This window comes from Phaethon lepturus, unplaced genomic scaffold (genome assembly GCF_000687285.1).
Source record: "Phaethon lepturus isolate BGI_N335 unplaced genomic scaffold, ASM68728v1 scaffold17666, whole genome shotgun sequence".
NCBI classification, from domain to species: domain Eukaryota; kingdom Metazoa; phylum Chordata; class Aves; order Phaethontiformes; family Phaethontidae; genus Phaethon; species Phaethon lepturus.
The window spans coordinates 1-27,615 of NW_010547197.1; the positions used below are offsets into that span (position 1 = coordinate 1).

Sequence of the window (27,615 nt, forward strand, 5' to 3'; positions counted from 1 at the left end):
AGTTGTGAAGTCCATCCTTCTCCCGCATCCAGTAATGTAAATAAAGGAATAATAGAACCTAATAAATTCTACTGGTCTTAATGGCACGTACCTATGAGCAGAATATGACTAAAACACCAGCCTATCCACTTCTCAAAAGGATGATCACCACTAAGCACTAGTAATTAATTTTTTTCCCCATTAAAATATCCTGCATTGATATTTTGCATACCAGTTATCTTCAGTCTTATTCATCAATGTGCAAAGAACTCCTTCTAAGACAGTGAATCAGCATATTCTTTGTTTCTCTTTCTATCTCCTTCCTTCACTTGTGCATATAAAACTAGGGCAAGGATAGGAAGGGTAAGAAGAGGGCTAAGTTCTACATTTGGCAGTCTTCATTGGAAAACAGTTTTCAGACTCACAAGGTGAATACCCATGTAATATCAGCAGAATAAACCACAGCAGCTCTGTTGATTTTATGCATGATAAGACACAAATGAGTTTTTCAAATAAGTGGATCCCAGAAAGCAGCATTTGAGCTACCTTGAAAAAATCAGCAGAAAAGAGTGTGATGTATCAGAGCAACATGCTAAAAGCAACCTCCCACCACCCCTCAGAATGCATTAAAAGTATAACCTACAGATGACAAAGGTATGGATTAAAAGACCTACGAGAGGTGGAAAAAATCTTGGTCCATGCTTAAAAAGTTGTATCAGTGTGATATCATGTATTGTATGTACCACTTTTCTGAGGCACAATGGATTGTTTTGAAGTTAGCTATACATTTTCATTGCTTTTGTTTTGTGACAAATCTAGCACTTCTTAGTGAACCTCACTGGTTGCTAAGACTTGTTGTTATTTTATTTATTCTTATGATAGAAAATTTATCATAATAATCTGGAAACACAGCCTTGCATGTTACATCTTACCAAAAGGCCCATCAGTGAGCCACAGACTCTAGATCTTGAAATTTATGTGACAGACACCCTTGGCACATAATTTGACATGATTTTAGTCTGTTGCTGTAAATTATTAGCACCAGAATGCAAAAATTGAGAACCACAGTGTAATAATTTTCATCACTAAAAAAAATGAATAGTATTATCGGAGCATGTAAAGTTCAGAGAAGAGGAAGATTCATGATCTTGTCGGTATTTTGAATTTCACTTTCAAATCATGCAAAGCACAGCCTTCTGTAAGATATCAGCTGCTAGATCATATCATAGCTAAAGAGTTCAGAGTTTGAAGGAAGTAATAAAAAGTTTAAGAATTATGTTATTAAGAAATACATTAAAAATTTTTAAGAATATTATATTAAGGTCAGACTTCCAATTAAAAGGTGAGCTTTGTACATCATTTTAGCCAATCAAAACATTCTACATGCACTAACTGGTTTTCACAAAATCACTGTGAAGTAAGGAGGAAATTACTATCACACTTTTCCTCTCATCGGAACTGAATATTATTATTTGAAAAACATGTTATATGTCACTCCCACTGATGAGTTTTGCAAGTAGTAGTAGTCAAGATCACCATCTCGTCTTGATGATTCGATGGATGATTTGGATTTCATAACCACTGTGGACAGTTTCTCTATACACCATTAAAAACTGTAGAGTTAGCCCATTTTGCTTCAAGGTAAAGTTTGCTTCAAAGCAAAAAGAAAATTTCGTAACATTGCAACAAAAGTATAACATCTTCCTCTTTTTCTAGCAGTTCATGATCTTAATTTACAGAACACTTTTGATTCTTAATATAGTTCATAATCTCCTTTTTTTCTTTAATTTATCCATCAATTAGATCTGAATATTTAAATGTTCTATTTCTGAAATTAATGTTAAAGACGTTGCAGAGGAGGAGAAAAGACAAGGTAAGTTAATAAGAATCAGAAAATTCCACTATGAAACCAAAGGCTGAAATTTAAGGAGCAAACCTTTGCTTCTCAAGCCCACCACAAATCCTGTTAGGAGGCACGGGTTTACCCTTCTTGTTTTCAAACCAGCTTAGTTGGTAATGTTCTGATTATTGAAACTGAGAGGAGCAAAATTGCTGTCTGCTGCAGGAATATGATTTTTCAGTATTTCCCTTTTTACAGTGAAAAAATTAGGGGATGATAAGGTTACTCAGGCAGATCTTCCTCTGCCAATAATGAGTTTAGCCTGAATGAGGATGTCAGGATTCAGTCCATGTTTCTGTTTTATGGTTTATCGCCTACAGAGATCAATGCAGATGAAGACACAAAGCAAACGAAAGAGCAAGTAGCTGATGGACACTTCTAGTTTTGTTTGAAATAGGTGTCACAGAACTCTCACACATCTTAAAAGCATGACTCATCTTGTACGTTTTTGTTTCTATTTTACTGTGGAAAACATCGTTCCTGCTCTGAGAAAGTTTGCTTTTGTTGCACTTAGCGTACCGTTAAATTATCTCTGATCTTCCTCCCTGCAAGAGTGAGGTTGATCACATGCATAAATACTGCCCACAGGAGTAGAAGGGACATTGGATCAAGCCCTTTCTGACAGTTTACATTGCTGGCCAACGGTGGAGGAGAAGAGGAGTGACACCACCTCAGCCATGGTCCACTGATAACTTGCCTTTTGTCCTTTCTGATTCCTTTTTTTTTTTTTTTTGATCTAGAATAATTGCAGAAAGCAGCTCCAAGAGAGAAGGAGCACTTTGAGAAATTTCTTCAGCTAATTAAAGTTAGGTGTTGACACGCTGAAGGGATTCCCATCCAGACATTGGCAGAAGAAAGGGTAAAACAGAGCCCAGAAAGGAAGTGTAAAGCGTGACTGGCTCAGGAGCACAAACTTTCCCTTCTAGGTCAAAGCAGTGAACTTAGCTCGGAACGGGAGCGATTGAAAAATCTCAGTTATCACTGTTGCTGTTCAGGATGCTGTGTGAAATTTACTGATAGCTAGTCCAGCTGCACACATCATAAACCCCTTGTTACCTTTCCCAGTTGTTTACAGCTTAATGTAAATCAGAACCAGATCTGAAACAAGTCGTATATCTTGAACCGGACTGATATTCTCTGTACGGTAATTCTTGTTTCCCTCTTGCCGAAGTGGTGAAGCCAGAGTAGCCAGACCTTTAATATCAAGCCAAATATGGACAAGAAGGAGCTCTATACACAAACACTTCTAGAAATAGAAGTATATTCATTTTCAAACAGAAATGTCACTGAGCAGTACACACAGATATTGCATTGGTACAGGAATATGGAAATTTCCCACCTTCGTATTTAAATAGGACTATAGAAAGTAAATTTCTCACTTACCACATAGCACTACTTGCAATAACAACAAAAAATTTATCTTCTGAGTCTCCTTGTTTTGCTGGAATGGAGGTGGGGAGAAATCCAGCTCAGTTCATCAACATGTTTAAATAGTGCCTTTGAGAAAGGATTTAGAAGCAAATATGTACCATTGCACTGGGCAGCTGCTCTTGTGGATTTCCACTTAAACAAACATCTATTGCAAGGTATGTCTCGTAATGAGGTTGTTTTCTCTAGACTTTTTCTAGGGTCATGGTCATCACCTGGGAATTGTGGTTTTCAGATTTACGAAATTACTAATCGATATTTGTGCAAAATTACACAATAGTATAAGAAACAATAGTGGTGTACGAATGTGCAGCATATAAAAGTAAAAAGTCCCTTTCCTGTGAGAATTGTTGATTTCCAGATTTTAATTCAGACTGTGCTCAACAGAGTCAAGTAGAGTAAATGACAAAGTTTGTAACATGTTAAATAATTTTTAACATTTGAGGAAAAAAAAGACATGGAAACTAATGGTGACAAAATATAAACATAAATACTGCTCTGTTTTAGCAATACTTATATATGTAATTTCTGATTACTTTCAACAGGCAAGAGCAAAGTAACGAATCATGAGTCTTTGGAGGAATGGTGACTACTCATTGCAGCATGCTCACAGTCTTCTCTGGCATGTTCATTCAGTCTGCTGAGCCAGGAAAAAGCTTTTCCTAATAGGATTTGATTAAAAGAAATACTAATTGCCTATTGGAAGTCTAGAAACACTTTTTCTCTAATACTTAAAAAAAAAAAAAGCCGATATACTAAAAGATTTTCTCATTAAGTATCATTTTATCCAGCACGGTAAATACATTTGTTTTCAGCTTCAGAAAGACAAAACGCTCCAATTTGGACTTTTTTTCTGAGTGCTTTTATGACTGCATGGACTTACGACAGGGTCTCAGCTACTGCCAAGACTCTGTACTAGCTTCTGAGTTAGGTGCTCAAACTGTAGTGAAGTGCCTGGCTTCATTTGTCTCTGATTGTTAGCAGCTGTGTTTGAATTGAGAGCTTGATTGACAATTATCTCACCTTGACAGAAGCTTGATTACTTGGGCTATGAAAAGATTCTTTACACTATTTTGTGATAAACAGTTACTTTTTTATCCCATTTTTTAACATTAACTCTTACTTATTCCTGAACAGCCATAGCTACAATTTTTTAAATTAATGCAGAAATATTAGATGGTTGTGGCTGGCATGATGCCTCAGTGTCTACTGATGTTACTTCTTGGATTTGCCTGTGTTGATAAAGTTCGATAAAAATAAAAATCAATTTTTCTCCAAAAGTTCTACTGAGCAAGGATTGTGATAAACTCTGTTAATTTACTATTAAAGAGAGAATGAAAAGCCAGCAATAAAGGTCCTTTGATAGCACTGGGGGATGAGTAATGGAAAATATTCTTGCTGCGGACTAATCAGAGTGTAATTGCTAAAGGAAACAATCTTTCATTAATTGGAAAGGCAGTAAACTCAATCAGTCACAGTGCCAAAATATTGCAGTTGAGTTGAAGAATTTTATTGAACTAATTGATTTAATTGTTTTAAGTAATGCTGTTGTAAGAGTCATTATTAAGAAACATTATTCTCAATATAAAAACTTTTTATGAGGCAAGTGATTTTCATTTCAAAAAAAGATGAGACAATGGTTTTGATTTAAAAGAGCAACTGCACTAGGTTATGTTTCATTAGAAATTATCAGTACTTGATTTTGGATGTCATCATGTGAAGCACTTTGTCAGTGAAGGGTACTTTATCTATGTTTAGACTAGCTTAAACATTTCTGATGGCATTTTCTCTGAGTCACAAAATTGGTTTCATTTTATCTGCCTAATCCGGATATAATGGGCCAGGGAAGTCTGCCTCCCGCTTTTGCACACCCACCCTCCACTCTTTAGCCTCTTTACCCCTGAGGGAACGTCGTACAAGCGCTGTAGGTTACTCACTGGCTCCACAATCAGTTTAAACTGGAATAAGCGGTCCTGGCTTACCTTCCAGTCCTCTGCCTGCTTATAGCCGCTTGCATGTCTCCCTTCTTCCAGATGTTCGTGCAGCCACATGGTGAGTGGGAACAGGGCGACGCTCTGGGTTAAAACTAGCCTCCTTTTTTTTTTTTCCCTCCCATATGTATTTATGACTATTTGCAGTCACTGGGGAAGCAAGGAGAGTGAAAACAGTGATTGGGTCAGTGGGCAGCTGGCACTGCCTCTTTCAGCATCAGCATTTGCTTATGTTGACTTAAGGGAGTTGTGGGACTATAGCGTTAGCATCGCTCCTCCGGGCTTCAAACCCAGCCGGCGTCCACGGAGCAAGAAGCGGGAGCCCAGATACATCGGTCACTGTTTCCCTTCTTTTCCCAACAGTGTTTGGACTGATTGAAAAACCTGTCTCATTGGCACTGGTTCTGATGCAATATCTCCTAAATTCAAAAGCGGAGGGTGGGTGCTGTATGTAACCCTATATGAACTGCAAGTGTAGCATCCTGGCCATGTCTGTGTACTTTCTGGGTCTGTGACAGTGACAATAAATATTGACATCGCTGCAAAGCCAAGCAAACTGTTTGGGAGGTTTTCATGCCACAATGAACCTTTAGTGCGTTTCTAGCAACATCCCGTTGGTTATCAAATCACAGACAATCCTGATGGCGCAAGATTTGTAGGAGAAGGTAATGTAACTCATCAGATCCAACAACAGAATTCAGGAAGGAACATTCACATTTCCAGGCACCAGGTCCAAAAGGTAGACTTTGTTAATCTTTCAGATATGGTCCACACCCAAGGAGATATCAATGGTGACTGAGTTCCAATGAGGTGACTTTCTTTGACTGCTATTCGTGTTCAGAAAGTTGCTTGGCAGACTTCTTGCCATCACGCTTGGAGTCAGTGTGGCTCAGGGGTCCAAAAGGCTCAGTTAAGTGCCTGGAAAGCCTCTCAGCCAAGGTTCTGCACAAATTCATTGCAGCTGCAACATTAAAATAGGGTTGTCATTACTGTTGCTTTATCACTGTTATTTTTAGCTATTACATGTGTCTCCTGCGGCTTCTCCTCTTGATCACATGCCGTTATACTAACAGCCATACAGGCAAGCAGTACGTGACTCTTTCTAACTCACATTTTTAGGAAAGAGTAGAGCTTAAAACCCAGAAAATCTCACAAATTAGGACAGGAATTCATGAAGGCATCTTCCCCATGGCGTGCATCCCTAATACCTCAGGATTAGGTGAGGTACTGAGAGGTGGAGGACAATCTGCTGGGTCAGATACTGGCTGCCATCACGTGAGGCTGTTGAACTCGGTGGATCAATGGCTTGATCAGAGAGGGCAAAACCTTTCAGAATTTTCACAGTTTGGTCAGAGCAAAAGTATGTTTTGTACAAGGTAGCAGGAGGGATTTAAAAACATGACAGTGTAATAAACATGTTTCAGATAGTATAATAAACAGAATTTGGAGCTTTTACAGCTGGACCAGATTTCTCTTTTAAAGGGGTAAAAATGCACAGCCAGGCATTGTTTCATATGAAAAATGATAATAATGAGCAATAACAATAACATGAATCATTGTTATAAGTCATCTGGTGATTTTTAAATTTTTTCTAGAAACCAATAAAGCATTACCAAAAGTCACTGTCATGGGGTAAGGAACACTATCAAGACAAGTACATGGAACTGACAGAGACAAAGCTTTTCTACATATGAGGTTTCAAAAGGAAAAAAGAACATAAGAACAAGAATGTTTTACATAGAGTATGTTTTTGATCTTTTTAACCCTTTTTACATCTTGTCTTTTTTTATGTGGCTTTACTATATCATTAAGTCATTAAATAACTGATAAATGGCAGGCAGTTTTCCTCGAGGGCTTACATACTCTTTTGCTGCTTAGCCTTGAATGTACTTATCCCTGTGATATTCAAGTGAAGTAGGGATATACTGCATCCCCAGTGTTGCAGACGGGGACTGGGAAGCAGAGAGTGGATTAGATCCATTAAGGACATTGAGACATCTTATGCTGAGCTGCTGAGAGTTTGTCTACAAGGTGTATTTTAGGCAGGCATGCACTGACACTTCCCATGCTCAAAGTCATGAAACCCTTAGGAGTGCAGCAGAGAACTGAAGCTTTGTCGGGCTGCCACGTCTCATACCAGCAGGGGGATGTGTGGGGTGCATTTCAAACAAATTGGGCAGATGGAACGGTGAAGAAACTTTGACTGCAGAGCCTGAGTTGCCCAGGTTCTGAGCTGCCCAGGTGGTGGTTGCACCAGGCAGGGCTCTGTGCACCTTGGGGACCTCCCCAGAGAAAGTGCCAGTGTCGAACCCATTGGTGTGAGCTCTGACTGCCACTCTGGTGCCTAAGGTCTCCACGAATGTTGCCTTAGACATGTGTTCAAGATGGCAGAAAAAGTCTGCAGCAGAACCAGGAATTCAGTTTTATGCCCTGGACTAATTTCAGGGCACTTGGGGAGATCAGGACTGGGTGTACAGCATCTCCCTCTCACTGCTGGAAAAGAGTAATGGGCTCACACTTCTACCTGGCCGGGAATGTATCGGTTTCACCTCTTTTTCATTCATTTTAATAAATGAGAATTCCTTGTAAGCTGTCAACACCAATAGGTCTCTGAAGGCATGCTTTTCCCTTGTGTAAATATAAACCTTTTTAAGAGTGGTACCTCATCCTGATTCCTTCTAAAGAGTTGACTCTGCTCTCAGGGTCTAAGTAGCGTTGTTAAGTGCTGAAAAGTATTATACGCTGCTCATACAGCACAAATAACAGTATTGCTCTCCCGCAGAGTCTGCTAATGAAAGGGAAGTCTGGTTGTTTTCATGGACTGATTTTAATCGCATCTAGTTTATATGAACACATTGTTATTTTTATAAACAGAATGTGGTCACAGGACCCTAAAGATTACTGGTGAAACTAAGTTATCAGTGGCTTTTTTCACATTTTATGAAAACTTGATAAATCCTACAGCAACAACAACCAAAATACAAGTGGCCAAATCATGGTTAATGCAAACACGGTCAAGCACAGACTAGACAAATGCCTGTTGGGAAGAGCTTGCCCACTTTTTGCAGCTAGGTCAGTGGCCCAATGAAAGTGGTGCCCTGTCCCTTTGCCCACCTCTTTTCCTTAGCTCACCATGGGAACTACAACCATGTTTGTGGTCTCAGTCACGAAAGACCCAGGTATTGCTTATCCTACGGTGGGACAACCGTGTTCAGTGCCTCTCAGCTTCCAAGGACAGCCTTGCTCTCTCTTCTCCATATCCCCATTAGGTTATTGTAGACAGCAATGTCTCTCCTTAGCCTGCTTTTCTGCAGGCTGACCAAGCCAAGCTCCCTCGACCTCTCTTTTTATGCCTTGTACTCCACCACCATCTTGCTGTACTCCTTCTTGGGGAGGGGGTGGAGGGTGTGGCAAAACTCAAAAGTGCCTGATGGAGGGGAATAATCTCTTCCCTGCCCTTGACCTGCTGGCTGCACTCTAGCTAATACAATCCAGACGGTTTCATGAGAGCTCTTCCAGGCCTTCGCTCTGTGACCCTGAGGTGAGGAGTAGCCAGCACATCATGCTGGCACATATGGAGACATTTGAGAGCTGTACACTACTAAACAAATACAGGCTTCTCTGGCTGACTAGACATGAACAAAAATGTACGCGTGTGTTCCCTATTAAATGATGAATGGTGAGCTCTCCCCAGCCTGTGTGACCAGAAGTGTATTTATCTCATGGTAGATAACCGTAGACACATGCCATGGTGGACACATCTGTTCATGAAATGGGACAGGCATTGGGTCCCAGGGAAGAGGGAGCCGCAAGCAGGCTAGCCGATCAAGTAATCCTACTGGAAACCTTTCCTTACTCACATCTGAGGGGCCTCCATGAGAGGTGGCAGGAGAGATGAGGACCACCTAGATGCAATGTTCTGGCAGGTTGGATCTGAGCTGGGCTGCTTCTGATGAATTGCTCAGGATGCAGGGGTCATTGCAGCTGCTGTGAAAATTAGCCTTCTCAAATGAGGATTCAGACAAAAATATCAAACTATGTTTATCTCCTTTTCACCCAGCAGATCTGGACCTGCAGGTTTTCCACATCTTAAAAGAAGCAGAGGTCCCAAAGACATGCCTAATGTGCAGGTCTGGATGCTCCCAGGGCCCCTGAGGCTCAGCGCCCCTCACTGCCCAAGTCACAGGTGTCAAACCAGTGGTACATTCGAGAACCTGAAATCACTCCCTCACATTTGGGCAGAACATGGCAGCAGCTATGAGAAAGCACAGGCACGCTGTTAGTCACCTGAAAGCGCAGTTCCCTACACTTAGCAAATGGCACAGTGTAAAGAGATTGGATAAATTGCAATACATAGCTCCAGACAAGACTTCTTATCGGTATCAGTATAGAAAGAAGCTAGGCTAAAGTGATCTAACACCTCGATATTCCTCGGTGAGCTATTATATTTAAAAACATATAAACCCATGGTATTACATTGCATGTTATAGCCAGCAGCGGCTCTTCACTAGCTAGTGAATTCATCATTCCTCTGCCCTGCAGCTTTGTTTGCTCAGTCTTGTTCCATGTAGAGCATGGACAATATGTTCTTTCTAGCACACATGGGCACTTTCAGAGCAAACAATAGACACAGGCTTGCAGTGAAAATCTCCAGGTAGCCCCTGCCTTCGCTCAGGCAAGGCGTGAAGCCAGGAATAATTGTTCTCACAGTGCAAGATGTTCCCAAATGTGTTCTGAAAATAATGGAGGGGGGATTGGCCCCACTGAAGTAATGTTTTTTATGTGAGGGTGTGGAACAACAGAAGGCCTGGGGTAAAAATCTGGAGAGGATGTTTTTGTCCCTTCCTTACATCATGCAAATAGAAAGAAGGCATAACAAGTTTTGCATGGTAAGCCCTTCTTCTAAATAGTATAAATAACGCATATACCCTTCCCAAAGCCCAAACTCATACCGTTAACCGTTAAGCACCTGACTGAAGTGTATTAAAGAATCTGGCTGGTGACCGTAAGTCCCTTCTAGGTGGGCTGAATCGTTTTCTGAGATGTTCTTGTCTCCCTCCATTGAGACTATACAGACCCTAAGGCAAATTGTCTCCTTTCTTAGTCATCGCAGTGAAGTACTTTTTGTTAGGTGTTATGGCCCTGAACCTCTCTATCTTTCCCTTCTGCTTAAAAGTATTGGGCAACAATAAATACTTACGCTCTTCACTGGCAGGAATCATTACAAGTAGGAAGGTGTGGTAATATTGTAAAGAAAATATCGTGTGCCACCTGTAATCATATTTAATGTTATAAGCACACTACATCAAAAAGCACAGTAGTAAAGTAATTAATACATTGTAAATTACAGCCATGATTCTGAAACTTGTGTTAATTATAAGGAATCCTATTTCTTAAAATGAATCACTTGAGTTTTATTAAATATTCTATTTTAGCTTTTCCTCAGTTCACTGTAGCCAGTTGCAAATGCAGCTTTTCACACTTGCCCTGTGAAGCTCCTTATTGCCAGAAAGACTGGAATAAACTTGGGGATAAGAAGAAACTATTTTTTTGGAAAGGAAAAACAGGATGTTGCAGCCTTTTTTCAGAACATAACAGTTATTCTGCTACATGCTAAATTCTGCTAGAATTTAATACATTTACCAACAATCCTCAGTTTTGTTTTGCAAAAGGGCGCTTTGAGCTCTGTGTGGGTTGTTATGTATTTACAGTGTGTATGTGAAGACAAAAAGATTTCTTAAGCCAAAACTTGCTGCTCTTTCTCCAGCAAACCTCCTCAAGAAATCAATAGACTATTGAATTCCTCACCAAGTCTTTTTTTTAACTTGCTCCTGACTCATGGAGAGTTGTTTGCCTAACGTCTGGCCATGTCTCGCCTAATCACATTCCTGCCACCGGTAGTTTTGAGGGCATCTTTAACATCTTTGTGTTGCTGCTTGTTGCATTAAGCAGTTTCACAGACTGATCAGAGCACTGGTTGGAAGGGACCTGTAGAGGCCAGCTGGTCTCCAGCCACCTCCAAAAAATGTGGCTGCCACCAACACCAGATCAGTTCAGATATGGCTTTGCCTCGCAGTCTTGAAAACCTTCAAAGATGGTCACTCTGCAGCCTCCCTGAGTAACACGTTCCCAACCTACACTATCATCCTCCTGATGTCCAACCTGAACTTCCCACATTCTGGTATGTGGCTCTTGCCCGATGTCTGGGCTGTCTGGCACTACTGAGAACAGTCTGGCTCTGTCGTCTTTGTAACTACGCTTCAAACAGCTATACCTTGCTCTTTTCTCCCCCCTTACCTTCCCCTGTGCCAGCTTAAGCAAGCCCTGCCTTCCCAACCTTTCCTATTATGAAAATACAAGTGTTTTAGCCCAGTTGAAGTCATGTAGCTCCTTGGATTTGCTGGATCTGGTTGAGACTTCAGAGTGTTTGAGATGCAGGAGGTGACATTACTCTTCTTGGCCTTAAACTTAAAACAACAGTGAAACAAGAAGTAATTTTTTTCCTGTGCATTTCTAAGGATGAAGAGTCAGCTGATACTGAAATGATACCTGTAAAAGGTCTTCTAACCTTTTGAAGTGTGGATTTAGACCTATGTGTAGATGTGTGTGTAGGGTCAGGTGCTTTGAATGCAGCTGGTTTACCGTCACCAGATTACTTTGCCTCTAGTGTACTGGTGAAGAGCTGAGAGACATAACAAAACAACAAAATACACCTTGCTTTCCTCTGCAGACTGGCTGCCTCAATGACAATAGTGATGAGCACAGACTGAAAACTAAACTCAGACCTCCAACAAAATCTCCTGCAACTTCAGAAGGTAGTATTTGAGCAAGAAGCACACACAGACATAAGACTCGTACCAAGAGGAAGCTATTATGAGTCAGAGAGCAGCAGTTACTTTAAAACAGGCATATTACCAATATTTTTTTCTGTTTATAGGTGAGAGTGGGATTTTCCGTTTGTCGAAAACACAAAAATGTTACTAAAACATTTAACACAACCTCACGTTCTAAAAAACAAGGCCAAATTGCAGTAACAATGTACTTAGTATTTTGGTAAAAACATCTCCTGCACCTTCAGTACCAACGTTATTTCAGCCTCTAAAGCCTTTTTGTCAACCTAGGCTCCAGGCACAGGCAAAGTAGACAGCTACAGGGGCAGCAGCGCAGCCCTGACCTGCAGCAAATGTGTCCTCAGTCTTTGGATCTGCCATATCTGGAGATTTTTCCTGTAAACGATGGCAGGTATTACTGCATCATCTGTTGCCTCTATGAGATGCTAGGTAGCCCACAGGCACCAGCAGAAGAAAGGATAATGTACTGCCTACCAAATATCATAGTTCTAGCTACAATTGACCCGGTTGCTCAAAGAAAGGGTAAACAGAGGTCTGGGCACTATGGGGGAAGCACTCCCTGCTGAGCTGCAGGGTGCTCCATGGGCACTGAGATGACTATCTGAGCTTGTAGAATGGTCCCACAAATTAAGAGAGAAAGAAGAGACTTATTTAGCAGGTTTTTTGGGGTGTTGGTCCAAAAGTAGTACACCTGGCCTTTCTCTGAACGTAAGAGAAAATACTCTGGCTGCAGAATATCTGTGGCAGAGGCATATCTCATGGTCAGCTAATGCCACCTACAACCAGGCATGGGTGTTGTATATCCCAAGGTTGTGCTTTCTTTTGCCCACTGTTTCCAACATTTTAATCAAGAATTTAATCCCATTCTTTGCCTGAAAACACAAAAATATGTTTTCTTCTTTAAACTCGTGCTAGTAATCCTAGCAAATGCGAAGTTTTCTTTAGAAACAGTGAAATCAAATACAGCCACGTTGAAGACAAGGTAGAAAGGGCTCTGCAGTCCTAGGGTTACAATGTGTTTCTCTTCAGTTTGAAGACTGGACAGTGACATTTACTCTGTTGAGAGAAGTCTTTCCTGATGAAAATTAAGCAGTGCTTTCTAATTAGGCATAGGCAGAAAGAACCGGCAGTGTCAAGAAACCCCACGTTAGTACAGCCGGCTCCTCCTCTGTAGTCAAAATTGCGTACAAGCACGTGGACGGATTCTGCCAGGCCCACCTGCCCATATACCTTATGCTGCCTGGCATCTTTGGGGCATTGGGTGCTGGGGCATTGCTGAGCACCCCCGGCCCTGGGAACTCCATCCCTCCGTGCACTGAGGAAAGACCCACCTGGTGTGGCTGCAGAGAGAATTGTGCCACGCTGCTTAGGCTGGATGGGTGTCAGACATAGACATTGATACCTATGGTACTTGAAAAGGAAATGAACTCTAACATTATTTTTTTAATGAGGTTCAAAAAACGTATCAGAAGTCATTTTCACAGCTGTTGCTGATTTGTTAGTACATCTGTCCCCAAATCTCCCTGCTGTTTGCTTTATGGTTTACAACCTTATTTTCATTTGTTTAAAGACATGTTTTTCTCTCCCCCGGCGTTACATGAGACACCCACATGAACAACAGCGCAACGAGGAAACTGCCGATAGCCGCGGTCCTGTCCAGCGTGCAAAGCAAACAGGCGCGAGCGGCGCGGGGCTGCCTTCCCCATCCCCTCCTGCAGCTCTGCTCCTCTCACCCTCGCACTGACATAGAACCGTTCGCTGCCAAGCCGTGATTCTTGCAGGCAATTCAGAGCCGCTTTAATTCATTAAGGACACCTATTCCGTGTCGTACGCTTTGGAGGGAGAGCCCATTTCCTTCATTAGACCAGATGATGTAATGGAAAATACGGGCAGCTTTCAATCTCAGAGTCCCTTCAACCAGTCTAAGCCCCCAAATTTGTTCATTTTTCCAACTATGTGATAGGTGTAAAGCAATATAGGACGTCCTGCACCTCTTAATCTTTGGACCGTACTACTTCTGGCATCATATGGCATGATGGGCCTTACGATCAGTTGCATTTTCATGGGAATGCAGAACCGAGGGAGACAGAGCTTATTTTTGTTAAACTATTTGTCTGAGTCTATACTGGAAGTAGGATTTTGCGGGGGGTGGACACCATGAAAAGGGCACACCCCAGCCAGTGCCGGCAGCAAGCAGGCAGAAGCCCTGCTCGCGGCGGAGCGGGGCTGGGTTCCCACAGGTTGTCACCCAGCCTGAGCTAAGGCGGTCTGAAGTGCTCCGCAGGAATCTAAGAATTAAAAATTACATCCCCACACTTGCCTTCCTGCCTTCGCAGTCAGGCCGGTCTGAGGGCTTTAATCACAAAGCCTACTCGGGAAGGAGGACCGGAGGGCTGTTTGGTTTTTTAATTACGGTCATTTTGTAATTGGATAAAAGGTTGTAAATTCTGCAGTATTACAGGCACATCCCAGGTAGTGAAATACTTCTCCACAGGTCTATATTGCCGTTAAATGAATAACATTTGTCACTTGACACATATCTCGTCAACCGCAATTACAGTAGATATTTCAACTGGGAAACCAAGGCACAGGTCAACCAGCCTATTCGAAAGCACACGCTTCTGACCGAGCCCATCACCTCACCGCGATTGCACGGTGTAGCTCTGCCGTCGCAGCGACAAGAGCCACGCGGGAGCCCTTAGTTACTTCTCCCAGATCCTCTTTCCCAGGGTTATTGCTATTCTGCTTCTGGAAGTTCAATGCACACGCATCATTCAAAAATCAGGACTACCAAATGAAAGCGTGATCAAGCCTGGGTGAAGCATTCTGTGCATATGCATTTTGTAACACTGCTAAGCTCAGAGAGCAAATAGCTCTGGTAACTGAGATGTTTGCCCTCAGTGTGCTCCAATAGACTGATTTACCTTTCTTCTTTTTTTTTTTCCCCTTTTTTTTAAAAAGAGCTGACGCAAGTTTGTCAAAGGGAGTTGTTGGGGTGTAGCAGCTGTTGATTGGTTCATCTGATACACTCCCATTTGTCTTTAAATCACTGTCCAACTGCTCTAGGTTGCACATGAGCAAACTTTTCATTACAGGTGCAATTCCTAAAAAGATATAACCTGCTTAGCAAGGGAGCAAGAAAACCTGCTTGATTCAGAGGTAAACCTAAAACTTTTTTTCTTTACAATGTTTGATCAATGTGTTTTAGACACTGGCCACATCTTTAAAAACTGAGAATTAGAAATTCAATTAATCTGTAAATATAAGTGTAATGTGAAGGATGGGCTCCTTAGGATTTACTGACGTGGTAGTTTCTGTTGGCAAGTATCTTTGGTATTTCTTCGGGAATGAAATTTAGTCTTTTTTTTTGTACAGCAAATCAAAAGCTAAGCAACCAGAGAAGCAGCAAAAGGTGTTTAAAATTGACCAGGCAATTAAGCAATGAATGCTTGCTTTCCTTCACAGCCCTTGGCTAACATCTGAGAATTCTTTTCAAGGCTCATGATTTACTTGGCTAATATTCCTGTAAATAAACGAATGTGTGAAAGCAAGCTTTGCATTTTAGTTTTTTATTTCACAGTGATGACATTTATTTCATTTTGAAATAGCTGCACAGACAATAATATTATGAACTCACTGTCATGAAGAAGAAGAATCCGGCAAAATCTGCTAAATCAGATACCATGGTGGAGCTTACAAATCTTGATACTGCAAAATCCATGGAAATGTTAGTCATATCTGTGACCTGGCATTATTTGCCCAATTCTCTTAATGTCCAAAACTGCAGACTGGACAGAAATCAATAATGTTGAGGAGTCAGATGCCAAAAATTTCATCAATTTCTGAGTCATTTCTGGAAAAAACATTATTTAATAAATGATACAGAATAGTACCCTATACTTGAAGAGAAAAATAATTTTATGGGGATAAATAACTTCCCTCTAATAATAGGTGAATCTCTTCTGCAACAAATATTTTTATTTTAATGCCATACTTTAAGAAAAATCTTTCCTGTTCAGCCAAATACCACAGGAGGCAGCAAAACCATCACCATATTGAAGCCAAGTTTAAGGAACACTGTCAAGCCAAGAGATTTTTCTTGTACGAATACGTAAGGGGAAATCTTACTGATTTTGACTAAAGGGAAGGAAAAAGAAGTGGAGAGATTTTTGGTTACTTCCAAACTTACAAAATGCCTCTGTAAGGAAAGGGAGCCCATCACAATGGGTTTGGATGCTTGAAACAGTGTAGGCACCGAATTCAGAACTCTGAAGCAGAAAGCATTAAATCCCAGGGAAGCTAAAGCGGATGAACTTTGGTGTTTCTCCTGCAATACCATGTGCTAAGCTTCTGGCAGGGCCCAGGCCTGCCTGACCTTGGTGGCCGTGCCCTCTCACGCCATCGCTGCCCTGGTGCCTGGCCATCACCGCGGGGCAGAGGTCCAGCCAGCACAAGCCCCTGCAGGGGAGCATCCGAGTACCCGCCTGCCAGCCCTGGCAGTGGGCTTGGGCACGGTACGGTGTGCAGCTGTAGCCAGCACTTTATTTTAAACAGAGCCAGTCAACGCATCCCGCTTTTTCTAAATAATATCTCGCAGGTCGAGCAGCGACCCGAGAGGCGCAGGGTCTCAGACCCCATTTCCTCCTCAGGTCAAAAGGTGAGAACCCTGCCCCTTCTGTGTTACCCATGAGGAGCACACACTACCGGTACCTCAACATCCTCCCAAACCTTTCAGTACCTGCAGCGTTAGGAACCTGAAGAAATGGATTTCCACCAACTAAGGACCAGCTTTGCCAATTTCTGCTGAAGCTCAATGGCGTCATTGGTTGCAATTACAGTTATTAGTGATTGCAGGATTCAAATCTAACACCGAGCCTCTTTCATGGGTCTCATCCCGCCCACATTGATGCCATTGGCTTTCAACTCAAGGTTTGCAGACCCCTTGAGCTCTACTGACCGCTTCCTAAAAAGTGACAACTGCAAGCAACCAGGTTCTCAACAGATTCAGTTTTTCCACCTGAGGCTTTGCACCTTCAGCAGAAGACATTTTGGAATTCACAAATTAAAAACTAAACTAAAATTAAATTAAATTAAATTAAATTAAATATAATTAAATTAAACTAACTTTAAAAAAATCACTGTTTAATGCAGTAATTCCACAGCCTCTTGAGATGACACCCATCAATCAGATTACTTGTGTAAATGTTTGACAGGACAACGTCCAGGTGATCCTTATGCTGCAACATGTATTTCCAGTCAATTTTTTGCTCTCCTTTCCAAATTGTGTTTGCTGTGCTGCAAAGACTTTCTCCTCAGCCTAATCTCTGTGTAACTTAACACCTGGCAACTTTTTTGCTTACTTTTCCTCTGTTTCCCAACTCTTTGAAGAGCTGTATTTTTTGGACTGCCGCTTCTGGAAAAGATGTTTCTCTGACAAGCGCTAGGCAGCGCGCACAGAGGAGGTTTTACCCTTTACCAGAACAGGGCTAAGCGCAGTCGGATTCGCCTGCCTGACTTGTACACCACAGGTTAAACATAAGCATCAGGAACTGGAAGGACTCCGCTCCCCAGGCAGGGCAGCGTCGGCATCTGAAGACGGTTCTGTGAATGAAACCACAGTTGGGAGAGCTCCACTGGGGGCAGGGGGTATTATTTTTTTGTCTCCCGGACCTATTCATACCCGGAGCGGGCAGAACCCCCCGGCCGCCGGAACGCGGGTGCTGGCGGCTCTGCCCCGATGCCCGAGTCACTCGTCCCCTCACGCACCCTCCCCGGGCAGCAGCCGAAAGGAGTAGACACGGCCGCTCCTTCTGGTAGGAAATCTCCTAACGCACTGTGATATTGCTTTTCCTTTTCAGTTGTCTGGTCTGGGTGAATGCCTTTAGTAAGAAGCAAGGAAGCTGACTTTAATTTCTGGCCTGGGGTCAGTTTTAGCCTCCAGGTTTGATATTAAAGTTTACATTTACATTTTAAGCGCACGCACTCTAACATTTTGCCACTACAAATAAGTTTGTAGATGTTCTTGAGAATAGCATGTGATCAAGTAGCAGAGGATAGTGAAGGTCTGGTCATCAAGCGAGGACCTATACATCTATAAGTGCCAAACCAGAAAAAAGGCTATTAAATAACTGCAGGTTAGTGTTACAAAAGGCCAGACAGAAATTATTTGCTGCGGTGTTTTCTGATATTGTCATCACGCAGTGCTGGGCCACATTTAGCATGAGATATTTATGAAAAATGTGATGGATCCAGCCACTGTGTCTGATTGCAAGGTAGCAGGCAAAGTGCCAGGAGTCTGCCATTCTGGCCCCAGGTGTGCCAGCAATGTGCCACTTCACTGGTGTGTCCCTTTGACTCCTTAGCTGTGAAAGGGAGACATAAGATGCCTCAAGGAATAGCTTTGGGGAGGGAGAAGTGTTGTAAAACTGCAACATTTCTTGCACGGCGTTTTCATCTTTAACCTGGGAATGAGCACATGAATGTGAATGTGTATCTGCAGACGGGACTGTAACATAAAGCTGCTGAAATCCCAGAGGTGAAGTCCTCTTTGCAACTTTGGTTTGTACAGTTCCCTTTGGTCCATATAGAACTAGAGCACTGAACATTTATTCATATCATTTTTAAAAGGCAGGAATTTTTCTGACAAAGGTAAAGATAGTCAGTCTTCTGACTGATAATACATTATTATCCATGTAATAATCCTGTGTGAGACAGACCTTCTAGTCATGGGACAAGTAAGAATTAAACACAGATATACCAGAAACTGCCATATCAGAATATCAAAGAAGTGATCACACAGAGACATTCACCTCTGTCAGATCCTAGTGAAAGGCACAACTCTTCAAAACATTTAAATCTGTGACAATATCAATCTCACAATAAATGATGCAAAACTCTCAGCATTTCCTCTAAGAGTATGTATGTTTTGAAGCAGTGGGAAGAAAACCTTATATACTCCATTTCTAACAGCAAGTACTTCTGCATCACCACCCCCCAGAAATTCAAAAGCAGCAGTTCAAGAAACTATTTTCTGCTGGCTTTTGAATTTTGACAGATGACACATCCACTTGCATCCACTGGCCCCTGCACTCTTTACTGTTTGAAGGGAGACAGAAGGGCCACGTTCGGGCATATAAAGGGACATTATGCTTGCCCAGAATTTTCCCAGTTTGCAACGGTTTCCCCTCTTAATGCTATTACAAAGAACAAACACAAACCCAACGATTCACACTGGTTTATCTAATTTGAGGAAAACTCTAATGAGTTTTGTTGTGTTTTGTTTGCAGAACAGAGTGTTCTGGCAGGCTCCGCATGGTAGAGAGGACCCGCAAGCAGACGGCGCGGTGCTGTTTACCCTGAGGCAGCGAGTGTGTGTGCTGGAAAGCGCTGACGGCTCTAATGGATCGCATGGAGCTGCAAAAAGTCAACATCGAACTTGATGATCAGAGCAACAGTGGAGAAAGCCTCGAAGACAACTACACGGAGCTGGTCGATTCGGAAAAGGCTGCAATTCGGAGGTAAGCGTTTGAATAGGAAGACTAGAAAGCAGTAAGCAAAAAACAAACTTCACTAACGGCATCTGGGACCCAAAACATCTCCTAGGTAGGTACGTTGACGTTAGTGTAAGTGTTTAGCTAGCGTTTTCCCACCACACCGACAGTCCCTGCTCTGCGCTCTGGAGGGTGGTGTGCCCGGCACAGCGCGGGTCCCCCTTGCCGGCCACCGCCTGGAGTCACCTCTGCAGGCACCCAGCCCCAAGCACCCGCTGGGCAATTTCCAGCCGCTCCAGTCGGAGAGTACGCGTGTAAATCCATACGGGCTCAGGGCAGGGCAACCTGAGCGCGCTTCAGCCCCGTGGGAGAGGAGGACGCTTTCCAGGGCAGGGTGTGGAGGGCAGCAGCTCAGTGCTGCCGCGGGGACAGCCCACAGGCAGGCATCTCCAGCGCGACCCACCATAGCACCAGCACCTGGGTGGCCTCAGAAAGACTCCTCAAAACCAGGCACCAGCCTCCAGCTCTCAGCTTGCTGAACCCCCCGGCACGTATCTCCCACAGGGCAGTTGCAAGGCACTTTGCTCCTCGGCTGTGGAGTACGTGCTCAGCTTTAGCACACTGCTGGCAGTAAGGAATTGTTACTTTCCAACATCTGCAATCAGATATAATTTGAAGATTACCGGTTTTAAAACTAAATTCCGAGGCAAAGATCTATCAAACATGCCATTGGACGTGAGAATCTTACAGGAGAAAAGAGGGTTTTTTCTGAAGGATTTTTAAAAACTCATTGCAATATCAAAGGAAAGTTTCCACTAATGACAAAAGGCACTGCTTGAACACAATGTGTGTCATAAGCCTTACCTAATATTTTCTTATTTTCCTTTGTGTTCAGTCCATTTGCTAGTGACGATGCAGAAAGTCAGAAGTTCCTTACAAATGGATACCTGGGTAAAAAGAAATTGGAAGAATATAATGAAGAATATGTAAGTTTTATTCATTTTAAGAGTGATTACAAAGTAAATCTTATTGACCTGAAACTTTTTCCAAAAGTTTCAGTAAACCAAGTTACTCTGGAGCTTGATCAGCATAGTCTTGACTTTGGAAGAGTAAAGACATTTTCTAACAGCTAGTGCAGCAAACCCTTTCTGTTGTCTTGCAAGTAAAACCAGGTCTTTCCTTCACAAATAATCAGAAAAATTACTCAGATCGTACCTGGGCGCCGGTAGCACCCATGTCATCTCATCCGAGATGTTCAGCCAGGGTGGATCTGCACCCATATTTCTGACAGGAGATTCGGTGCAGAGAAACTTTGCTACTCCTATATCAAGGTAGAGCTGGGCCTCGGTGCGTACGTGCCTGTAATGTTCGTTTCCAACACCATCGTAAATGAATCTATGTCCCTTTAAAGATGGGGCATTCATGTTTGGCTTTACAGTGCTGAACATTACATGCTCAGCACAACTTTTAGGCAACTCCACGTGCTAATGGAAGCACAGCACCGATTCCTGGGCTGTGCGTGTGGGTAACTCTCTGCTCAGGATTTAACTTTATTCAAAGTTTTCTTGAATTTGATGCAAAGACAGGCATTGTTTTATTGGTCATGTTACAGGTTTTATTAGGATTGTTCAAACAAAACCAAAAAGTATTATTTCTGATTGCAAGCTAAAATTAAAAGCCATATACCCCCGCTTCCCTTTACATTTTGTGGCAGATGTGACTCCCTCACACATCATCCGCCCTCTCCTAGGTTTTTGTCCTCTCCCACTCTCCTGTCTCCATCCCAAGCCACACAGTGCTTCCTTCTTTTCTCCCCCAGACACACTTTTAGTTCCCCAAAGAAAGAAGCACATCCTACTTGGAAAAAAATTCAAGAATCTGTTGGATTAATTTAAAAAAATCAGCTGAATTTTTTAAATCAATAATTGGGGAATCTGTTAAATAACAGCATGTATTTCTAGAGGCTGGCCAACACAGCCAGTTGTGGCTAAGACACCTCAGTTGCTTGTCGGGGATGTAGCCCTCCTTCCCATCGAGACAAGGGGAGAGTGGGAAGAGGCAAATGCCTACCAGCACAGTTGGCTTCTGCAGTAAAAGAGACATTTTATGGTGGCAAGCACCTGTGGGGTCAGGAACCTTGACAAGGCTCCACCTCTAAGGATCAAGAAAGAAATATAGGGAATACCAGCAATGAGGTTAATTAGTTTGTTGTGCTCAATAAAATGCCAATTAGTTGACATTTTCTGTTCTTGCTTCCAACAGCACCGGGGCAGAGCTTCCTTTGGAATGTCCTCGTTCAACCTCAGCAATGCCATTATGGGCAGCGGCATCTTAGGGCTCTCCTATGCCATGGCCAACACAGGAATTATCCTTTTCGTGTAAGTACATAGAAAGAAAAGCAAATAGAATATAAGCAGTGAGCTGGAGCTAAAGTTTTTGTGGTTAGAGAGGTACGTTAAGCTTGTTTTGTTAGCTGAAAGGTTTTGTAAGATCATCTGTAACAAAAACATTTTAGCTGCACTGCAAGGAACCGTCCTCTGATGACAAAACTGTTTTGTTTTGGTCTTTTTTTATTTTAGCTCTGTTTTGTATCAGGAACACAACTGTGAATTGATACTGTGCAGTCAAAAACCAGAGGGGAAGAGCAGTATACTGATCCTAAAATAACAACAGCAATCTTGCTGGTTCAGTATGGGAATTCAGCAAGGGAAATAAATCACCCATAAAGTATACATTTACATCATCCCAACTATCTAATCACTATGTAGAAATGAAAGAATATTTGATATAAGTCTGAAATAGCAGTATGTTTTAAATGCAAAGGCATTCACAAATTTATTCGGATTTAATGTTGCTCCCTCAAGTCTATTTGTACTCAATGTGCACAGATGACAGCAACGGTATGTGGCTGACATAGAGTATCTATACAAAACGAGTTTTGATAGACAGTAACAGACAGCCATGTGAAGTTTTTTAATCTATGGCTAACCTTGTAAAATGAGAGAGACTGTAGAAAAAAAAAAAAAGTTGGTTTTCTTTTTTTAATAACTGATTTTAATTTTAACCGAAGCCTTAATTTTAATCCCTCAGGAGACTGGAATAAAGCATGACTACTGTGTGACAATAGGCCATTGTTTTACATTACTGAAATCTAACAAGCCTTTAAATCAGGTTGCATGTCTATCTTTATACAGCTTCTTTCTGCTGGAGATTGTGTAACTACGACAGCAACAGCATTTAAAATGCTACATGTAGCTCCCAGTTGCTAAGAAACACCTCCTGTTTTGCCAGTAGAATTTTTAACTGAAAATTAATTGTAGATGCAAATGCTGTCCTGGATAAATACTTTCCAGCACCTGCACTCAAATTGTTTAGATATAGTATTTGCTGATACAAAAATGGAAGCTGGTTCTAAAATTGACTGCATTAGAGTCTGACAAATGTGGGATTATTTTTCTTCCAATTCATTCCTTTCTCTAAGCACTTGTACTAACTAGTATGACCATAAATTATCACTGGAAAGAAAACTGTGATACATCAAGCCTCACTAGAGGAAAAATAAATTGCCTTTGGAATATCTTTATTCTTAAGACTCTGTTCATTCACACAAGCGGCTAAAAAAATCTAATACGAGCCTAATGACATTATCTCTGCTGGCAGTGCTAAAGCAAGGAGTAATGTTAAAGCAATCCTATGGAGTCTTATACAGCAAAAACAAAGAACGTTGCCACCCCGCAGCTCATTTTTTGTGTCATGCTTCCATACTTTCTGCATGAGAACATTCCCCCTTCTGGTAAAGAGTTTTATTTAAAAGTACAAAACTGTGTGGGGATATTGTTACCCCCATGGCATTCATCGACTTGCCAAAGGTTCCTCTGTTTTCACAGATCGTGATGTTAGCATTAGCAGGACAGAAAAATCCCATCTACTAAATGGAAACTGCTGGACATTAATTCTAATTTGGACAATGCTGGCAGCGTTGTCTAGATTTTTGTAATTTACTGTTCTCATGTTGCCCAAGTGCTCTCTTGCTGGAAGATGTTCTACAGGATGAAGGCGGAAGGAGGGCTCCTAAAACTCAGAAGGTCTACAGAAGTTCCCATTACATCCTCTTCTCCCATGGGGAGGTTTGCAATGGCACGGAGCATACACTAGAGCATCTCTTCTGCTGCCTGGCATGATCTAGCAAGTGCAACCAGGATGGGTTTTGTTTACCACACCTCATGTGTCAGGACACGGAGACCATGTCTCTGAATAACAGCTGCATGGGTGCCCCTGATCAAGAAGGATGGTGTCTTGGCAGGATACACTGCAAGCTCAGACATGATCACCCCTCACCATATTGCATGAGCCAACAGCATGAGAGACGACCCTGCTTACATGAAGTCTGTAGTGTTGTCTGTCTCTCTTGGACAAATAAAACTGAGAGAAAAGTGATGGCCTGGTGGCCGTCACCTGGCCCCAGAGCCTATGTCTCCTCTTAGACTGTAACTCATTTATGAACTTATGAACATTTATTAACGTTTATGCTGTCAGTGTCTCCCATATCTATACCAAACCGCATGTTCAGTGGAGTGGAAGATGTGGGCACAACCTTCTGTTCAGCCATAAAGTAAGGCACATCGGTATTTCCTAGCTCTGTCACGTTATCATCGCATACCCTTCTGCACCAACACTTGTGCAGGCTGGTGACAAGATGGTTATGGATATGCTGCCCATGGTGTTGTGCCCTGAAAATCTCATACAAAGCTACATTTTTCACCAGCAGTTTGCAAGAGGCAGATAGATGAAATCACATAGGATGCAAATGTTGTGTGGAAGGAACATGGCAGTAATCAGAATTAATGAATTCAGGCCCAGGTACCTTCAAGCAGACTAGGCTGGAAGAGTATGCTGCAAGTGCTCCAAGAGCAGCTTTGCCAGTGTCATGCCATGCTTTAGCATCATGCAAGGTTTCCAAGGTACTTTGCAAAGTAAGCATTTCAAGCTAAGCTCCACAACTTCACAATGACATGGCAGAAGTCAGAAGTAGTGACTAGCCAGGAGCTGGCAGTGAAGTTGTCGCAATCATGGTTTGATGGGTTTGGGTTTTTTTCATAGCTCTGAGTAAGGAGAGAGATTAAAATGAGAGGTCAGTGAGCAGGTAAGAGTCAAAAGACCTGACTCTTGCATAGAAATCTGTTCGCTTTAGTAGGGTCTTGTTAAGATGTAAGATTCTGTCCTTGTGGAATAACTGGACTTAAACAAGCCTTGAGGGGCTTCTGGAGTGTATGAGGTTCAACTGCACTCACAAGTAAACTACAGCTGACACTTATCTCTGCATTTAGCACTGGGAGTCCAAGGCACAAACTTGCTGAAAACTGTTTACAGGTTGAAATTCATGCGAATGAGCAAGCGTACATTCAAATTAATTGAATGTCTCTGAAATCCTGCTTGGGATTCTGATTCCTGTTTTGCCTTGCAGAGTTCTGCTGCTGAGCGTAGCAATACTGTCGCTCTACTCGGTCCACCTCTTACTGAAGATATCAAAAGAAGGAGGTATGAGGATCAGGCTGTGACTGACTGGGTCCCTACTGCATGCATGTATTTTGCCTTGGAATGCAATTCATCAAACGTGTCCAATGCAGTGGCCTATGTTTCTTTTTTGTTTTGTTTTCAGGATCACTAATATATGAAAAACTGGGAGAAAAGGCATTTGGCTGGCCTGGGAAGTGTGGTGTTTTCATTTCGGTTACAATGCAGAACATTGGAGGTAAGGGGCAAAAGATTTTACAAAAATGTTTTCTAACTTCTAATGTTTTTCTACAGAACATAAGTGTTTTCTCTCCTCTGTCAGGCTAAAAGGTATCAGAGATGATCCAGGTACAGTATACACTATATTGTAATAAGAAAGGGCAGGAGGAATTCATCTTGCCTTGTTTCAGCTGTCTGACACTTCTGCGTCTGGTGAAAGCTTCAATCCCTCCATGACCAGAGAAGAGCCTTCGGTGATGGCTAAAATGGCTTGGCCAACTGCCCTCAAGGAGCCGGCCATTTCTCTTCATTGAATACAGCTTAGACTAAACATCATCTGCTTCAACTTAGAAAAGATTAATCCTACCTAAAAGGAAAAGCACATAGGTGTTTAAGAGTGGTTGTTGAAAGTATTGATCCACACAGATACTTCCTTGTGAAATATCCATCAAGTAACCTCCATCCTCTCAGAAAAAGAGACTGTTTAATTACCAACATAAGCAGTAGGCGTAGGACTGTGCCTTCATGCAACAAAGCTTATTTCCTTTTATTACCCTGGGAGAAGCCTTTTAGGAGACTGGAGAACACCATATCTGAAAGCTCAGGGGAGTTTGTAATTTTTTCCAGATTTCTTAATTTACTAAACGCATCATTGGTCAATTAAATGTATGTAGATTTTTTTGTGATCTCTCTCATGGAACTTGGTATGTTTTGCAAATCTCCATTGACAACTTTGCTACCCAGACGGAGGTGGTTCACATCTCTCTACTCCAAAAGACTTTCTGATTTTTTTTGTAAAAGATCCCATTCCATGGTCTTCCTTTCTGTCTTCAAGCCTGGATATTAAATGTAATTGAATTCAGGAAGGAAGTATGCTTCCCTGTTAAGGAGGAATAGCTGTTACTCTAGTCCAGTGGTTTTCAGTCCCTTGTCTAGATTGATCTATACGTCTCCAGAGACCTCTCTGTGGCCAATGTAACATAAGTGAAAAAAGCATGCCTTCTGGCGGTACGTTGAAATGAGATGTGTAGAAGTCCACCCTTCCATCAGGAATCTTGATAACTTGATATCTTGATATCTTTCTTGTATATACGGAGTAGAGTGTTGGAAGAAAGAAGCTGAAAATAGAAGGGATAAGGTAGATGAGGAAAGTTAGAGGCAGTAACAACTGAAGTTACTACAGAATGTGGATGGACAGTGTCCACTGGAAAAACAGCATTTACAAAAGAAAAGCAAAGGGAAAAGTTAAGAGTGTAAATCTCATTAGAACAGTGATTTAAGCATGTTGTTAATTCAGTAATAACTGTATTGTATACTAATACTGAATACTAGATGTCGTTCGGGACATGCTTATAACAATATCAAGGGAACATACCATCTGTGTAGTCACACTGTGATTTGAACAAAACTAATTTCTCTATTTTAGCAAAAGCTGCTTTCCCACAACAATATGTTTTTTCATGCAGCATTAATGTTTTTTAAAACAAATTATTTTTGTTTTAAAACTACACTGTTTTCTCTGAAGGTGTGTGTTTGTTTTTTTCAGCAATGTCAAGCTACCTCTTCATTATTAAATATGAACTTCCTGAAGTTATCAGAGCATTTATGAAACTTGAGGAGAGTTCTGGGTAGGTACCTTTGCCCAACCTGAACCTCAGATGAAATTTTTTCACTTTCATGTCAATGATAATGATTGTTACTTTTTATGCCTCCTCTTTAGAGAATGGTACCTAAATGGGAACTACCTCGTCATACTCGTAACAGTCGGGATTATCCTTCCCCTCTCCCTTCTAAAGAGTTTAGGTAAGATTAATGCTCCACTTAACCGCATTTCTTATATCTGCTAGGATTATGAATTTATATGTAGCTGAACTGTATATTTTTTTTCTTGTTTCACAGGTTATCTGGGTTATACAAGTGGTTTTTCACTGACCTGTATGGTTTTCTTTGTCAGTGTGGTAGGTGACTGTTTGGGTATTGTCGCTAAGCAAATACAGAGCCTCTAAATGGTGCAACGCTGTTATGTTTCTTACCATGACAATTTAATGTGGATGTTAGAATAGCACCTGTAAGAGAATCAAATCAACAAGCCTATTTATGAGCAAAGTCAGAATAAATAAGATCAGCCTAAAAAACAACACTTGAGAATAACAATATAAAGCAGGACAACAGCAGAGGCAGAGTAGCAACAAATACTTGCAGGAGAAGCAGTGATAGCCCTTGCTTCCTTGCTCCCACTCTTT

General features: G+C 41.8%; 1 protein-coding gene across 2 annotated transcripts in view; it reads left to right on the top strand.

Moving 5' to 3' along the window:
• Positions 1 to 15,231: 15,231 nt before the first annotated feature.
• SLC38A4 (solute carrier family 38, member 4) overlaps positions 15,232 to 27,615 on the top strand; it is a 21,989-nt gene continuing 9,605 nt past the window's right edge. The window contains exons 1-9 of one of the 2 annotated variants that reach the window (XM_010289576.1): positions 15,232 to 15,308; positions 19,436 to 19,666; positions 20,535 to 20,625; positions 21,902 to 22,017; positions 25,104 to 25,177; positions 25,299 to 25,391; positions 26,919 to 27,000; positions 27,093 to 27,175; positions 27,272 to 27,330. In XM_010289576.1, the coding sequence (XP_010287878.1) occupies positions 19,548 to 19,666; positions 20,535 to 20,625; positions 21,902 to 22,017; positions 25,104 to 25,177; positions 25,299 to 25,391; positions 26,919 to 27,000; positions 27,093 to 27,175; positions 27,272 to 27,330 (717 nt within the window). In that variant the 5' untranslated portion in view covers positions 15,232 to 15,308; positions 19,436 to 19,547. Of the gene's footprint in view, positions 15,309 to 19,435; positions 19,667 to 20,534; positions 20,626 to 21,901; positions 22,018 to 25,103; positions 25,178 to 25,298; positions 25,392 to 26,918; positions 27,001 to 27,092; positions 27,176 to 27,271; positions 27,331 to 27,615 lie in introns of those variants that run through there. The other variant, XM_010289575.1, reaches the window with a different exon arrangement.